Here is a 17,419-nt window from a genome sequence, read left to right on the forward strand (position 1 = left end):
AAAACTATCAAAGTACTTGAAGTACTCCGAAAAAGATAGACACAATGGTAAGTACACATGATACATTTGTCAGGAGCCGAATGATAGGGTGTACAGAAATAAGCAAAAACGTATTTTTTTTAAATATTTTGTTGTTCTGCCTTGTGTATTTAGGTATCTAATACTGTAAAAGCAGAAATTTTCGGTGGTGTAATATTTTCGGTATTCTCCAAAATCGGCGGTTCGGTGGAGGGAAATTTTCGGTGAAACCCGTTTTCCAGGTACATGTAAGTGTACTACCGTATTATCTCTAATATAAGCACAGTCTCCAATAATAGCACGTCTCCAATAATAGAACACCTTGGGGCGGCATTCAAAAAATAAAGTGCTCAGTCTCCATTATAAGCACACTGTGTAAATTCATTATCTGTACCGGCGAAAAAAACCCTGAAATGTGTGTGTGTCTGACATGAATTTGGCATGGCAACATGCCTCTGAAATGAGGTTGAAATAATAACGGAATCGTCTCCAATAAAGGAACGTCTCCATTAAAATAGCACGGGGCGGAGGTACTTTGAAAAAATAAAGGACCGTGCTTATATTAGAGATAATACGGTAGTACTAAAATCATAAAATGTATACAGTACCGGTAGTACCGACATTTTCGGTGCGTTTATTTTCGGTAAAAATTGTCGGCACCGAAGTTACCGAACATAAAAACACCACCGAAAATTTCTGCTTTTACAGTAGTCTACTATCTATGGATGGTCCTTGAGTGCAGTGCAACTTGGACTAGTAATGTAGTATTGCCCTTGATGGGGTTTTCACAGCTGCTGATTCATGATTATTGGTTGAAGAATGTCACAATATTATCATTGTTTTAATTATTTGAGCACAAATTTAGCGCCAGAAAATCTTTCTGGAGTGCATGTAGTTGCGATTGACTCAGGCCAGCCAATGTTAGCTTTGAAAAGAAAGGACATTTCGTGGTGGGTTACGATTAGTGAACAAAGTCGTGGGTGGTAGAGGAGTTAACAAAAAGAGTATTTGAATGATATACGCACATTGAGAGGAGAATACTTAGAAAAGCTGGACGGAAAAAAGCAGAAGCCAGCAACTAAGAGTGTTTTTTTCAAGGTCAAAGGAATATTTCACAGGTACTGGGTCAGAAAGTTGAACATCGGGTCACATGGAGAACATATTCGACAAAGATAATGCGGACGCTGCAGTCGACCAAGGAGACGTATATACACAGTCGGTGGGGTGTTAAAAGCTGCCGGTAAGCACTAGTGCCAGCGCTGAGAAGTAAAAATATATATTTTTTAAAACAAGGTAGATTGGTATAGGCATTTCCAACACCATACATGGACATGATATGTACAATTAAATAGCAGACTAAAAAGAGACTTGAAAAGACTCCAACGCTGTTGGAAGATAGACTCGAGATATGGCTGGTCATATACTAAAGGTGATCAACCGCCGCAGCAAGCCCGTCTACTGAACAACTCGCCTCGACAGGACTGCTCTCTCTTGCTTCGAGGCGGCGATATCGCGAGAGCCAACTGTCCACCAAGGACTCAACTAAGTGGTGCTCTCTGGGCATCACCTGGCGAGCAGCAAGTCGGCAGCCGTTAAACGCAAAACAATCGAGCCAACGGTGCAGCAGCTCTTCTTCTCTCCCCATCTAGAATAGTACGTGAACACAACGGGCAAGACGCATGAATGAGCCAGACTTGAAGCTAGGTTTATGGATGCAATGATGCATGCAAAGCACAGTGCGGTCACCAACGGCCTGTGAGTTACAGCCGGCTACTTGCCCTGTTTCTGACCAGACCTGCTCCTCTGGTACCACAGGTCTCTATGGTCATCAGAATTTGCTCTCCTTGATCAGGGACAAGTGAAACTGTCCACGCAATCATTGAGTAGAGTAGCAGGACTGGCAAGAGTACCCCCCCCCCCTTCAAATATGACGGGTTTTTTTCCAAGTATTGGGCAGACACAATGGCACATTGAGACAACAGACCAACTCACCTCTTCCATGGTCAGGAAGTGCACAGGGAGAAGCTCATTGTGAGCATCAACCAGAGGAAGCCAGGACACGCCACCGCTAGCATCGGAGATGGCATGCGATGGAGGGCTGACACTGTGAGATGAACGTGGCTGAGAGGAGGAAGAGGACCCTGACGGAAATGAGGAGGACGGATGCGGCTCACGCAGCACTTCCGTCGGCGACTTGGGTGTCAGCAAGTTTTCGAGGGGAACGAGAGCAGAAAAGTGGCCACGAGTGTATGCCAGGGTAAGTGGACTGCACCAACAGAATTCAGGATCCCATAACAAGGGCAGATACACACCTGGGCAGAAGCAGCAAGGACACAAAAGCAAAGCAAACATAAACAACTTTACACAGGTGTGTACAACACAGCTGGCTGAAAACACGACAAGAGCACATTCAGTCACAAGGGGGGGGGGGGTACGCCGGTTGGGGAAGCTAGTGCTGAATCTTTGACAGCCATGAAGTGCACGTTTTGTGTTAGTGTTGCCTTCTACTCTTGGTACAAGCTACTCTTAAAGTAGGTTTCTAAATTTCTTTTCCTCGTAGCTGGTAGGGGTCAGAGGCATATGCCGGCAGAATTTCGAGCAGGATCAAGGTTTTTGTCGGATTGAGCAGAAAAAAGCAGAATGCTGGGACGCGGGAGCAGAAACGTATGTTTTGGGGGTCGGATGTGCGACAAACTGCTTACACTCCTTATGTGCACCTAGGTTGTGTCAATACTCTCAGGTTTGTCCGTTCGGACCACACTATTTGCCAACGTCTAACTCGAGTCCTTTGTCCAAAAGCGGTAACGGCCAGGAGCTAGCGCGTGAGCTATCACTGTGTTGTCCACCCAACAGCAGTATCCTGCTGATCAGGTGGTTGCTGTCACTCGTGATGGTGCCAGCGTCAATGGTGCGGCAGTCCGATTTCTCAAGGACATCATGTATCCCAATCTCACAGACGTCATCTGCACCTCACATTCCCTGGACAACGTGGGCAGGAGATTCGACACCCCATTGCTGGATACTTTCCTCCAGTCCTGGGTGGCACTGTTTGCGAATAGCCCTGCATCTAGGTTTGCCTGGCTGTCGACTGCCGGGGAAGCGGTCAAGTGCTACTCGAGCACGAGATGGTGGAGTTGGTGGGAGATGCTTGCGCAGCTCCATAGGCTCTTTGACCATGTCCGGCCATTTCTAGACAACTTGGAGAGCTATCTTGCCATCCGGGCGAGCCTGCTCGGTGTGCTTCAGGACTCGACAACGACTTGCAGCTGCTGTGCCTTCAGCTGGCTATCACTGTGGACACAGAGAAACCAGCGGTAGCCTACTTCCGTCGCAGATCCAACCACCGTGAGAGCGACCTGTTCCGCATTATATCCCAGTTCAAGGTTGTTCATATTCTGTTCCCCGAGCAGACCAGACAGATAATTGCAAGCTGGTGTGCAGCATTTTGAAGTTCTGGGCGTTGTTCCATCACTTGATGAAGATGTGATGATCAACCGCAGAATGTGAGCAGAATGAAAAGCAGAATAAGCCATTTCCCCCCAGCATATGCTGCAGGGCCCTAGCAGCTGGTTGTCACGACAAAAGAGTGCTTGTAAAGATTAGCCCGCTTTTTCACGAAGTGTGCGTGAATGAAACCAGAAACTCTCAAGATAAGTATTCAGAGTAGAGGTAAAAACTAGGGATGAAACGATCATCCATTTCTTCTTATCGAGTACCGTTTATTATTAACGATCGAGTTATCATAAAACGAGTATGCTGAATTTGTATGACAAATAAATTTTACTGGTCTCCGGGGAATATGTGCATGACACACCGGATCCCAAAATGCGAAGGTGCCTAGAAAAAGGTGTGAATTTTGTCACCTTGGATGACGCGTGCTGGAGTTGACTATGCAGACAGTGTGACTTAGCTAGTACTATGCACATGTACACTGCACATATACAAGTCGTGCATACTCGATAACAGCATAACGAGTAGCGATCACAGAGATAACGAGTAAGTTCCGAGTAATCGGTGTACTCGTTTCATCCCTAGTGAAAACATGTCCAGGATCAACGTGCTCAAAGCGTTCTTTCAAGTTTCAACGACCATAGGAATTATTGAGGTGGTGAAACAGCAGCTTACCTTGAAATCGAGCCAGACCGAGGTTGTCGCCACGAAAACTCTTGACAAACTTGATACCGTACACAACGATGGGCCTCCGTAGAATATGCGCCAGAGCAAAGATGTGCAGCTGTTCCAATGATGCTCCGGGGCTGGAAGCACGGTGCTGCAGCTGGGCAAAGTCGGAGCGCCACTGCACTTCATCCACGCTATACTGGAGCGAGTGGGCTTGCAGGATCTCAGCATCTCGCCAGCGCTCATAGAACCTGAGAAAAGAACAAAGAGACGAAAGTGTAGCTCAGCTTTAAAATCCCAACTATATAAACCTAATGCAAGTGGTGACTCGTGGTGACAACAACTACCAGGATGTCCAGTTTACAAGGACAAGAGCATCAATGTGAACAACAGCTTATATACTACAACAGAGCTAGGGCACACAGCCAACAGGGCGAGAGGAGTAGATCCCGAAACCTGACCGAACACCCCAGTGACTTGGTACTATCCAGGGCTGCAGGCAGGTTGAATGCCAGAATGGTTCATGACTAGCCCAGCAGTGATGATCGTGTATATTGATTACTGAGTGATGAATGCACAAAGCATCACTACACACAGCACGTCCAGGTTTCCCTGCAGCGCGTAAACAGCTGCATGTAAGTAAGAAACTAGGTGAAATGACACTACATTGATCACAGTACAGGAGTACCAGGATAAAAGTCGTAGCTTTCTTACACGAAAGTACAAGGCCAAAGAAGGGAGTGTGAGTTGTTACTCAAGTGCATACAGTGAGACGATATGACTCCAGCATAAAAATGGGGATTTGGCTTTCCACGCAAAAATCATTGCTATAATGACGACTTCTTCACAGGCTCAAGCACAAAATAAGGGCAAGCACGGAGACGTGGTTGACAAAGTCAGAAGTGATCGCTACATGCATTCATGAAGAAAGCAGAGCCATGTTCATGGTGCAGCCCAGTGTCTGCATCGCGTAGCTCTATTCATGAAACCAGATTTCATCTGCCACATCCGCCACCATTCTACATACCCAGCGGGGCGGACAGTTTTAAATCATTACCTTGTCTTCCCATCCTTGAGACTTTCGGCTAAGGCGATCCGCAGCGACGCCGAGCGATCCTGAACGCCCCAGGTCGCCTGGAGAACGGAGTCGAGCAAGCAATCTCCTTGTGTGCGGTTCCACAGAGCATACAGCTTCGTGCCCAGCGATTGGGTGATCAAGTTACACCAGTTGATAACCGGCGGGTCAGACTCCTCCAGCTCTGCGACCAAAAGACAAAAACACAAAAATTAATATCTGGAAGGGACACTTTTGTCACTCGCCGAGTTGGTTTAGTTTTTTTTAGGGGTTCCACAACCATCACAGGACACAGGAAAATACTAGACACGGAGATACACGCTGTAACGCCTTGCGCACAGCTAGTGTATCAGCTGGTCACCCAAGAGAAAGAATCTGAGCGGCAGCACGTGTGCCCAAACTTCTCAAGACTAGCACAGGAAGCAGCTTGACACTTGCCACTAGTACCAGCCACCAATACCGGACTAGCGCTGCCAGCACCAACCATGGAGGGGCAAGCAGTGGTCAAGAAAAGACTGGCCAAAGGCCTGGTTTACACATGACCGGTACACAGGGAGCGACTCTCCTGGTCGCAAATGCACATGTGCACCGGCCATACCATGCTGTTGTCCAGAAAATCACCACACCGATCCCATAAAAACAAAAATAGTCAAATCTGAACATGAACAGTTCATGTCAGTGGCGATGAAGCTTGAAGCTCGACAGGCCAAAATAGGTTTCATGCGTCGTCAGTCACGTGAACTGTAAATCCATGAACTATACGTGTTGCACATGTACATGCAATGCCAGGACTATGCATGTGCTATGGACTATTGTCTTTGTCACATGGCAACAGGATTGTATGCATACGATGTTCAGATACATCCATGTGATCACGTCCTGGTGAATTACAACACAAAATCAGTGACGTCTTTCAGATTCAACTCTGAAAAACGTTCATCAAAGTGTGTGTATACTTTGATGAAAGTATGAACACTCAACAATAGGTACTACTAGTTGCATACATTAGGGTAACAGGGTTTGTGAATAGGAATCGTAATTAGGCGTAGCCTTGGTGTTAGTGGTAGTAATAGTATCATTTTTTTATTTTACTAGGGTAATCCAAACAGGCTATTGCCTTCTTACAGGGAACCCTGTAGGTGTTGCTTGGCAAGTGTGACAAAGATAGCCGGGGAGTCGGCGAGACGGCATCCAGCAGAGAGGGTGTTCCAGTGGGCAGCTGCGCTGTATGCGAGGGAGTGAAAGCCAAAAGCGGGTGTGGGCAGTAGGAAGGCTGAGAGCAGAGGTGGCCTGTCCACGGGTCACCGCAACTGTGTGGGAAGCGTGCGTGTGAACCTGAAAACAGGTATTAGGGAGGTTTAATCCCACGTAATCTGTGTGTACTATACGTGTGTGTACCACATGATACTCAGTGACCCAAAGGACTGCCGTTTTTTGATTCACGACACGCCGTGTATGGAGGCTCACCCATGTTCCGCCAGAACGAGAGGTAAAATCAGAATGGAGCGCATTGTGCAAGCTTTGAGAGTGCTCAGCTGAAGAAGTTTCGAAGCACGAAATCAAAATATTCGATGAGCTTCGAAGCGTCGTCTTTGGGATTTTCGCTTTCATGCTTTGCTTTTGTTTGTTGTCGCATGAAAACTTTACTTTCTCAAAGTCTTTCTTGTCGTTCTTGAGCCTGTGTGAGGGCTCACAGGGAAAGGTGGTGATACTTGGATTCAGATAAAATTGACGTGCTGAAAATCAAAAAGCTCATGATACCTGATGGCTCGTCTTGAAAGCCCTCCGAGGCACAATACATTCAGAGACGACCAACACATATTCGTCACAAACACAAACCAAGCTCACTTCGAAGTGCTTTCGTTTCTTTCTTCACGAACCCTTATCCAAGATGCTTGTGTCCCAAAATAACGTGCTTACTTTTATTATTTTCACAAGTTTTGAATCCGTGTGACTAAACACAACATTGCGAACGTGGGGCCATTGCATGAACTTTACGTGTATCACCCACGTTCCCGTATCCGTTACGTGGGACTAAACCCTCCCTATTATACAGTGTATTGTGAATGACCCCCGGTGAATCGATACTGTTTCGTGATGGGGGGGGGGCACAGAGATATGACTCTTTGGTCCATGCAATACCACAAACATCCAAGTGTACCTTTTTGCACTTCGCCATCCACTACATCCTGAAGCAGCTGATCCTGAATTGGCTGAGAGAAGCTACTAATCTCTGCGTAGAAAACAGAAAGCACACATGAAGGAAAACATCAGCAAAGATGACACACCTGTACAATATTCAAAAATACACTGTATCCCATTTTTTTAATGGCAAACAGTGCAGAGATACATGCACAACTAAAGTGACCATCAGACTGTATGCTTCAACCTAACAAATAGTGACAACTCGCGGATAACGACACATTTCTCATGAACGACTGAGGGTCGTGCCAGGTTGACTGTATATAATAATATAGGTAGAAGCCTTGCTTGATAGGTGTAACATTTTTTCGAAGTCGACAGCATTTTACAAGGCGAGGACGCACAGTGCTCCCGACTACAACCATAACCCGGTTGGCAAAAGTCCCGGTCCTGCGACCATTTGAGCCTTATGGGAAAAAACCAGGAATCAGAAGCACTGTGTCCTCGCCTTGTAACATGCGGTCGACTTCGAAAACATGTGAAGGTTGACTGTACTGATACATTTGGATGTGTACTAGTACCTATTTCGTTCCCTTGGCTGTAATAGATGTTCTTGTTCTAGTTCAGGTTCTTCTGGTTGTCTTTGTTAGTATTAGTACTTTGGTTTGCAAGTTGGATAACACCGCATTCTCCAGAAAGTTAGCCGCACTATAAAACATGTATAAAAAGTATTAAAATCTCAAAAATCGCCTCAGCGGCTTAGGCTCCGAATATTGCCAGGAATCAACCAGTACTCCATATACAATGCACACACAGCGTCACTCGACTGTGTACCGTGCACTGCAATCAATCCTTGCACAAGCTTCTACTTCGAAGTACATGTTGTCAGTTCTGAGTAAAGGACAAACAAGATGGAGGAAACTTCTGCTAGAACTTCAGTCGTGCTTCTCAACTTGTATTTCAGTTTCGAACCACTGGTCATGTCTTCACACATGCTCACACTCAGGAATATATGGTACATCTCAGTACAATCATATTTAAAAACAGTAGAATGCAGGTTATCCGAAAATCAGCCTAGGGACCACTAATAAATGGTACAGGATGTATGGCACCAGGTGGGCGTGAGCATGTATCCCCATGGTGTCATTTTCAGGAGCTGGAGTGTGTAGAATTCCTGTAGTACGAGGTGATTCAGTCATTTCTTAACAAATCGGTAAAATATCTCATTGCCAGCGCCTGCAAAAAGTCACGTCAAATTTCTTTTTGCCATTGCCATTGCCAATGTTCTGTCAAGTTCGCCTCCAAAATTGAGACTGATATTCCTTCAGGAAGTGACATTGCAAGAGCTTTCAGTCTGCATGTGCGCGATGTTTACGGTAAAATACATGTAGAGTACATGAGAGTCATAGCCGCTGGTTTCAACCTCCAGTGACAACATATTAGCTGAAGAGGAAGCATATGATAGCTACATACTGGAAACGACGCCTGGGAAGGAGGAATGTCGGTGTGTTGGCCCTAGTGTAATGGCCAAACATTGGCAATCACTGAATTTGCTAACAGATGTTGATCACAATTGCACATGAAATCAGGGTGATACACATATTGCTATGCAAGCTTGAATGGCTTGTATTTGGATGAACATGATCTTGATCCAGTCTTGCTGGACCATCCTGGATACGTAGAGTCTCCTTCTATTGAAAACTGACTTGAATTTGTGCTGCTAAGGCCTATTTTACCATGATGTTAAGAAATGACCACAACAAAATAATATGCGGAAAATTGCCATTTTTCAACTGCCACCTGCTTCCCAACACCAAGGATTATGTGAATGACAAACCCAACATTGCAATCCAAGGATATCAGTATTACATTTTTAGAGGAAGAAATGGACAGATTCACACCTCGAACCCTACGGAAGGCTTTTTTACTTTCGTGTTAAATAATGACGAATCACCTCGTACTGTCGAAGAGAATGAGAAAAGATGAAAACTTAAGGGTACATAAGGGGATGTGCATGTTTTAGATGGAGGTATGGCCGCTCCCCTATCTAAACATACTCCTCATCCGCACCCTCCGGAGACAGCCTTGCACTCCGAGGAGTTCAGACAAACAGCACTCTACTGAGTACTGTATGCGGGTGAAGTACAAGGGAAAGCGTAATACAGGTGGAGTCCTGATAATTCGAGCCCCAAAATGCCAAGACTAAACTTCTAATTATCCGGACATTCTAATTATCCAAACATGTACCAATGACACATTATGTATGTCAAAATGTTCGCATTGTCACGCAGAGTTGCGCTATGCAGGGCCTGCTCTAGGCATTCAACACAGCCTGGTCAGAGTGTACCTGGCGCATGCAGGCCAGCCGGGTCAAGCCGGGTCAGATCATCCGGCAGAAAAACAACCAAAAAGCCTGCTCAAAACGCAGGAAAACAGAAAGGCGAATTTATTACCGGAAATCGGAAATTTTAGAGAATAAGGCAAACTATAGACTGGCATGGTCGTAGTATTGTATTGTATTGTATTGTATTTATTTAAAAGGATTCTCCAAAAGCAAATGGATGCTTATCACGGAAGTCTCCCACATAAATATCGCAAGAAAAATGGGGAAATGGGGGAGAGGAGAGTGGAAGATGAAGCATGGGAAGAAGGGAAACAAGTACGTAAATATCGAGGTATAAAAGCAGGAAAGAAATCGACTGAGGGAAGAAATCACCTCTGCAGATAATAGCGGGACATTTACATGTAGATGAAAAAACCCCAGCAAGGATTAATTTTAAGGAAAAAAAATTCTCAAACGGAAAAGTTCGGAATTCCAGTCAGAGAATATCTATGCTGTGAGTAATGAGCCTTTAGAGCAATGCGAAAATTGACAGAGGACTGAACGCAGCGGATGTGTTCTGGAAGTTTGTTCCATTCCACAGATAAACTGAAGAGAGGGGATTTAAGGAAATGGGCGCCAGAACGAGGTAAAACTATAGAGGACGGGTGACGACAACTAAGGGATACATTGAATTTGAAACGAATTAGCAAAGACGGAAACTGGTAAAAGACATGATGAAAATACAGCAAGGACAGAATCTGACGACGCCACTTCAGGGATGACCAGTCACAAGTACGATTAAGAATCTGCTTCGGGGTTTCCCACTCAGGAGGGTGCCGGGCCAGCCAGGCCAGCCAGGGTCGACCTTTCTTCCAAGAGTCTTGGAAAGCGTCAGTTTTTTTCTCTTCGCTGCGGGCTCCATCGTCCAAATCACCAGTCGGCTGAAAACTACTTGCAACTGTGTCAAAAGCTGTAGCCAAAGTAACGCTTTTGTCAAAAGCGTTACTTTGAAAGTTTTGACTGCCTGCCCCATGGCCCATATGGCCATCGACGTCTTTGAATGTCCTGACTTCCTGCTCGCCGCTGGCCAAATCGCGCTCGAACCAGTTGACCCCAGTTGACCTGGTTGACCCTTGTAGCCGAGTTTCTGTCGCTTGTAGACTGTAGTGTGTAGATCTACAACGGTTGTGCTAGATTTGCAACAGATGGGGTCCGCGAGTCGTAAAATACCGGTATTTTAGGAATCCATTGTCAGTTTGAGACATTTTTCAGCCGGGTCAGACTGGACCCGGTGTTATCTGTTCGGCCAGGTCGTGCAGTTCCCCAGCCGGGCGCGTGACCCGGCTGACCCGGCTCTCCAGCAGGCCCTGCTATGCACCTTAGACACAGATTTCGTGGACACTGAACTGGCCAGTACAGCCTGCTCGTGCAAAGTGAACTGCCTTGCATAATGTATAGTGAGCTTCAAATTATTCTTTGCCAACTTCGAATTTATCAGCACAAATCCCATACATTTTCTATGTACGTGGATTCTGTGGGACTTCTAATTAACGAGGACATGCCCAGTTCCATGTTCTAATTATCAGACATTGTTACGTAGCCATATTCGAATTCCCAGGATTCTACCTGCAGCAAGCCTTACCTTCAGGAAGTGAGAACAAGCAATCTCGAGTGACTACATAACATGGCCACACTCCTTTCAGCTGCTGCATGCACCGTGAAACTTCATCACGGACCTAGACAAACAAGGAATAAAAAGTTAAGAACGAAACGTAGGCTCTCTCAATTAAAGGGGAAGTTCACCCTAAAATGAAAACTTCACATGTAGCGAAAAATGCACTGAGTCCAATGGTGAAGGTCCCACGTTGATCGGAGCAGCCGTTCCCAAGTTATACCAGCTTGATGTTTGCACTCAATTTGGTGACATAGTGATGACGTCATTAACTTGCCCAGACCAGGCCAGATTTATGACGTCAGAGAGATAGACTTTGTATGGGAGTAGATCGGGAAAAACCAATTTCTTTCTTGTTTCTCTGCAACAACGAATTTTATACCTGAATTTTTTTTCCAGTCAGAATACCGGTATGGTGCCATACGTCCCATACCGAAGGTTGAAAAAGATGAGATTTCTTTGGGACAATGGAGAGCCGAAATACTGAACGTGCCCTTCAAGAACGTGCCCGTATTTCCAATTCCATATGCATTTACAGGTAGGAATCTAAGGCCCATGTTGTGTTCCAACAGCGTAAAAAGTACTGTCGTAACGCATCACATACTTCATTGGTGCATGTGAGAACTTGCTTTGTGTACATTACTTGCTTTCCCTTTTTGATCCACTAGGTGATTGGTTCCAGTATCTTCTCTTCTGTTCCATGATTTTTCAGTCCATATGTGAGCCATTGTAATGGAAACGGGACTTGCTATTGAATTCGTGCTGCCAGTCTGTGTTCCTGGGGAAAGGATCATCCTCAGCACTTACCTTTTCATTTCTGTGAGAGTGAACATTTGACTCATGCCAGTCCTTATCTTTCCCTTCCCTGTGTTTGTTTGTGAACAGCGTGTGGGCCTGATGAACCCCAACGTACAAAAGTAACAAAAGTGGATGAGCTGAGAAGACAGTGCACAGCTCTTGAAGCGGAAGTGAAGAGGCTAAAGCAGTGATGAAGTGAATTGGAGAGCGAGTTGGCGGACGTGAATATCGGTGCACATTGGATCAAAAAGTCGGATGAGCAGTGTCGGTTCTGGACTGGTCTTCCAAGCAGGTCTGTTTTCAGCTGTGCTTTCCCACCTTGAACCGAAGGCTGCAACCCTAACTGCGTGGCGTGGCGATGGCACTTGCACCCCAAAGGACAGTAAACCAGGTCCTAGACTTGCCGGGGATGTGTCCATTGCTGACCAGTTCTTTTCAACACTGGTTCGACTACGTCATGGGATACGTACATGTACCAGACGGGTGAAAATCATAAGCCCCGTCTCTGGTAGAAGCCCAGTCTCTAATATAAACCCAGGGTCCAGACTAGTTGGAAAAATATAAGCCCGGGGCTTAGAAAGGAGATAATATGATAGGCCAAGATGATAACTGTTACATTGTAGATACGAGTTATGGACAAATTTGAGATACGGACAGTACCCGGGCCCAAGGCACCTGCATAAGAGTCGTTCGATTTGTACTCCAATTTCGTTCAATCAAATATCCAAGTATTTCAGCATTCTTCAACTCTACAAATTGCATAATAAAAGGCAGGAACTCACTCTCATCCATGCCTGCACTGTACTCAGACTACCGTAAAGTCCGCTGCAAACGCCCACCCCATTATTGCAAGATCTGCTGGCCTGTACACACTGACCCCATGCACTGTCAACCCTACTGTACGAAAGTGCATCTCACACCGTAGCGCGAAGAGCACTTTGCTACGGTAAACTATGTCCACTTTCCTGGTTTCAAAATCTCTTTGGGCACTAGCCACGAGCTAGCTCATAGTGATTTTATGATGATGGTTGTTTTAATTCGCAAATCCAAACAGGAGTTTCTTCCGAATAACAAGGTAGCGAAGAACAGAGTATTGCAGGAACCAAATACACTTCTGTCGGTGTTTCAAGCCATCATTTCCAAATCACACAATGCTCAATGGCAAGTGTTTTCCTCGAGCGCTTCAGAGTTTTCAACAAGTTAGCAGCGACTTTGTAGCCTGTAGGTGTAGCTTCTGTGACATACCCTGTTCGAGTTGCAATTGCAATACTGCGACCAGTCAAGTCGTTGAATGACGCTTCGTCAGGACAATTCAGAAATTTCATGAAAACCATATGGATTCTACGGCATTATCACATGGAGAGCGAACTACCACAAAGACGACTCATTTATCGAATGAAAGGAAATCTTGACAGAAGTTTTTCTTTGCAGCAAGATAATGACAATCGCTTTTGCAGAGCCTCCTGGCAGGACATATCATAATTCCGCGCATATAAGCCCACGGGCCTATATCCGGATATAAGCACACCTCCGTTTATAAGCCCATGGGCTAATAAACAGACACAATTGCAACTCACATGTCAAGAAGAATTTTTCACAAAATGGACTCTTCCTACCATGGTACAGCAGGTCAGTGCAGTTTACCAGTCGAGTATGGTAGACCCACTATGAGCACGGACTTGTACTTTTTCGTGAACCTTCAAAATTCGACTACAGCTATTGGCCCATGGGCTAAAAACGAACATGTTTTACTGGATATTTTATCCCCAAACTGCATTATTTCGGGCTTATATGCGCGGAATTACGGTAGGCAGTTTGTAGGCATAACAGCCGTTTTCGTACCCATTCGACCTTCATGCCAGTTTTCTACAACTTCATTGACCAGAAAAAGACGAAAATAGTATGAACCCGCTGGGGTGGGCGTTTGCTGCGAAGTGGGCGTTTGCAGCGGACTTTAAGGTACTACATGTACTCACACATCATTTTCTGGAGCAAACAGCCTGGTTGGTCAATTGTGCTCTCTGTCTCTGTCTGTCTGTCTACTAGTATGTGTCTGTGTGTCTGTCTGTCTGTGTGTCTGTCTGTGTCTCTGTCTGTCTGTGTGTCTCTGTCTGTGTGTTTGTTTGTCTGTCTCTACTGTTCTACCCACATGCACTGCACACATACACACTCTGACACGGCCGAATGCTGCAGTTGTGTCACTGCTTCACCGCCAAAAGCCGTATATACTGACGGTGTTCTGCTCCATAAAATTACTACCCTGCAGTGATTAGAAGAGTAATGGTAGGGACAGCCTTATTGGAATTGGCATTAGCTTCTTTGCAGTGTGTAAGGATGCACTTTCCCCCAATCAACACGCTATACACCAATAACAAGATACACAAACACACACCTCATCCGCGACAACTTGATGCGCATATGACGGCAAGCGCTTGCGAACCCGGTGTTCATCTGCGCCAGGCAATAGAACGGCAAGCAGTTCGCTTCTTCCAAATCTGAACAAAGAGGAAAGATAGAGAGGGGAAGAGGGGGAGGGGGAGAAAGAGAGAGAGAGAGAGGGGGGAGGGGGGGGGGGGAGAGAGAGAGAGAGAGAGAGAGAGAGAGAGAGAGAGAGAGAGAGAGATAGAGAGAGAGAGAGATAGAGACGTGTACGGAACTTCCCAAAACTCCACAAATCAGCCTACCCATCTAGTATGCTGCCTGTAAGCATCTCCACATTCCCACAATCTGCCAGTTCATTCAATTTACTACAGTTGTACCAAATACAGTCTCAACCACATAAACAAACCAGTTAAATGTTTGGAGTATACGGGCACAGCTAGATTCACTCAAGTCATCACTGGATTTCTTTGAGTTTCCTTGTTTTTATATTGCATTATGAAGTGGAGTGATACTCTAGAGCCTTTTAGAGGCTGTGCTGATGCAGCTCTGGCCCAGGAGCGGGGCTGACAGACTACCAGAAGCGAATGGTGACAATAAATAGCACGTGTGGGTGAGATTTTTTCATCCTGCGTATCCAGTGTGGCCGTGATGAAAAATAGATAAAATTATTCCCGGTTTATAATCTGAGGATTGTTCCCTCAATGTGACCGTCCCCTTAGTAGGCCCTGCTCATTGTTATTGCTACTAAACATTATACCGGTAGATGAAAATTAGAAGTTCGCTGCACCCAACGTGGAGCTCATGCTTCCTGCCAAAATGACTGACACTAGACTGGCTCATGACTGCCATCGGGCACACACGAGGAGCACATCAAACCTTCCACTTGGTAAACCTGCTAGAAAGCACTATTCCCTTTTGTATGGATGAAAAACAAATTCAAAAACACATACCCGAGCGATAGATGTACCAGCGTTTCGCCAGCGTCAAATCTTCGGCCCACACGTTGGCCATTGGACTGTTTTTTTCGCTGACTGCTGTTCAGCAATGATGCCTCCTCAGCTGTTAAGCCTCGTGTGTATTCCCCACCGTCCAGGATATACTGGTGCACGGCGTTCACATCACCAGATGCTACACCAGTGCAGGCTGCAAGGAACAAAGTGTCACGATGCGACATGCGGTTCAGTCGCTGAGCAATGGCTTCGGGTGGTGATGACGCACGCTGGCGGCCTCGACCCGATCTGCCGCCGACGCCGTCCAGTTCGCTAGTCCCACATGTACTACTGGGTGAACTTCTCGATGCTTCTGCTGTTGATGGGCCGCTCTGGCAGGAAATTATTTCATCTGACAAGTTCAGCGTCGTGGCAACAGAATTGGTGCTCTGCTCGCTGTTCAGCCTGCACTCGGATGAAACATCAGCCGAATCTCCCTCGCCGCCGCTAGACGACTGCGAGTGATTGTCGCCAGAAGAACTACTAGTGCCCACTGTCGGACCGCTGGTGCCTGATCCTGGACCATTGCGAGGCGTTAGACACATTGCACACCTGACTGTGCGCGGCCAGTTTTCAAATGTGCAGACAGTGCACGACCATTTGGGTTTAGCTACTCCAACGTCCTGCTGAGGTGGCAAAGGACTTGCGCTCAGACTGGCCTGGCCACTGCCTGTACCTGGTGGCACGGCCACAGTAGCAACACCACTAGTACTACGTTTGTCACGAGCATGGTGGGGCCGTCGAGACTTTCTTCGTGGACGGGACTGTGGCCAGCTGTCAGCAGTGTTATCGCCAAACTGCGCTGCTCCTGAGGACTGTGCTCCTCCGGCCAGTTTCTTTGGTCTCGTCGACTTGCAGCGAAAGCATTCACGGCTATTGTTCACGTTTTCTGAAGAGCATTCTCCACATACCCACCTTCCTGACGTCGACTCGCGAACAGCACCACCGTAGCTTCCACCCAGCAAGTTAGTCTTGCCTTTCCGACACCGGCTTGGCGAGGTCTGATGAATGATGATATTGTCATCGCAAAGGCGAGAAGAGTTTTGCAGTGGAATGGCATTGAAGTCATCCTCTTTTCGGGGTTTGTAACAGGATGCACAGTGAGGAGCCGCCGACCAATTGGGGTGCGAGCAGGACACACAGCGCCATTTCCTCTCCATTACACCATCGAAGGGATGCAAAGCTCAGGAGTAGCAGAGAACGGCAAGCTGGGCTAAGGTAAATAGTTCATGAGCGAAGTATTCTCAGTCGCAGAGGTGCTGGTGAGCACAACAGGACTATGACAAGCGATGCCTTTCTTGAACTCCTCACAGCACAGCGCCTCAGGATCGAACAGATCGTAGCCTTCAGTCTTATCCTCTCCTTGGTTTGAAGGAAGCAGAGGGCATTTCTTGGTAAAGTCAACACCAAACCATTTCACAGCTGTACGCAAGTAACAAGAACAATGCACAAGATGAATGACAACGGGTAGTACAGCTACACTGCACATGTGTCGGTTCAAGTGCCGTCTTCTTTTGGCTTGCGTGTACAAGCGTCATTGAGCACGGGATCGCGGCCGCGGCGGCGTTTCCGCAAAATAGATATTTCTCGATTGGCGCAAACTTATGCGTACTTGGTTGCGGGTTTGGTTGCCATCGTTACAGACAAATTTTCGCGGCAAGCGACTCCTGATCCCGGGAACTCCCCTGGCCCGGCACAAAGAACCCGTGCGCCTGACCCCGAAGCGGCTCCAGCATCCAGCATGCATGCAGTCCGCAGTCCAGCTCCTGTCCTGTCCAGGGAGTAGTACAGTATTGTACTACTCCCTGGTCCTGTCTAGCGCATTGCCTGGCTGCTGGGCCGGGACTTTAGTCTTTACTCATCACCGTGCATGATCAGTGATGATGTACCACTGCATGCAC

The 17,419-nt window shown here is 46.6% G+C and overlaps 1 protein-coding gene across 1 annotated transcript; it reads right to left on the reverse strand.

The window, feature by feature from the left end:
* Nucleotides 1–800: 800 nt before the first annotated feature.
* LOC135827561 (ubiquitin thioesterase zranb1-B-like) lies at nt 801–16,971 on the reverse strand. The gene is made up of 8 exons (XM_065340034.1): nt 15,480–16,971; nt 14,540–14,642; nt 11,320–11,413; nt 7,374–7,445; nt 5,195–5,396; nt 4,144–4,388; nt 2,011–2,330; nt 801–1,663 (listed from the first exon to the last, which is right to left on the reverse strand). Exons 1-8 carry the CDS (start codon nt 16,676–16,678, stop codon nt 1,442–1,444), a joined length of 2,457 nt encoding a protein of 818 aa, XP_065196106.1. The 5' UTR covers nt 16,679–16,971; the 3' UTR covers nt 801–1,441.
* Nucleotides 16,972–17,419: the final 448 nt, after the last annotated feature.

Source organism: Sycon ciliatum, chromosome 1, assembly GCF_964019385.1.
Source record: "Sycon ciliatum chromosome 1, ocSycCili1.1, whole genome shotgun sequence".
In the NCBI taxonomy this organism is placed as follows: domain Eukaryota; kingdom Metazoa; phylum Porifera; class Calcarea; order Leucosolenida; family Sycettidae; genus Sycon; species Sycon ciliatum.

Bases quoted from the DNA above. Each gene is read 5' to 3' on its own strand.
- LOC135827561 (XM_065340034.1), bottom strand. From the start codon at position 16,678: ATGGAGAGGAAATGGCGCTGTGTGTCCTGCTCGCACCCCAATTGGTCG. The intron at 2,331-4,143 runs GTAAGCTGCTGT...GCTTCTGCCCAG, and splicing joins CGGTCTGGCTCGATTTCAAG to GTGTGTATCTGCCCTTGTTA. The intron at 1,664-2,010 runs GTGAGTTGGTCT...GTACTATTCTAG, and splicing joins ACTTCCTGACCATGGAAGAG to ATGGGGAGAGAAGAAGAGCT.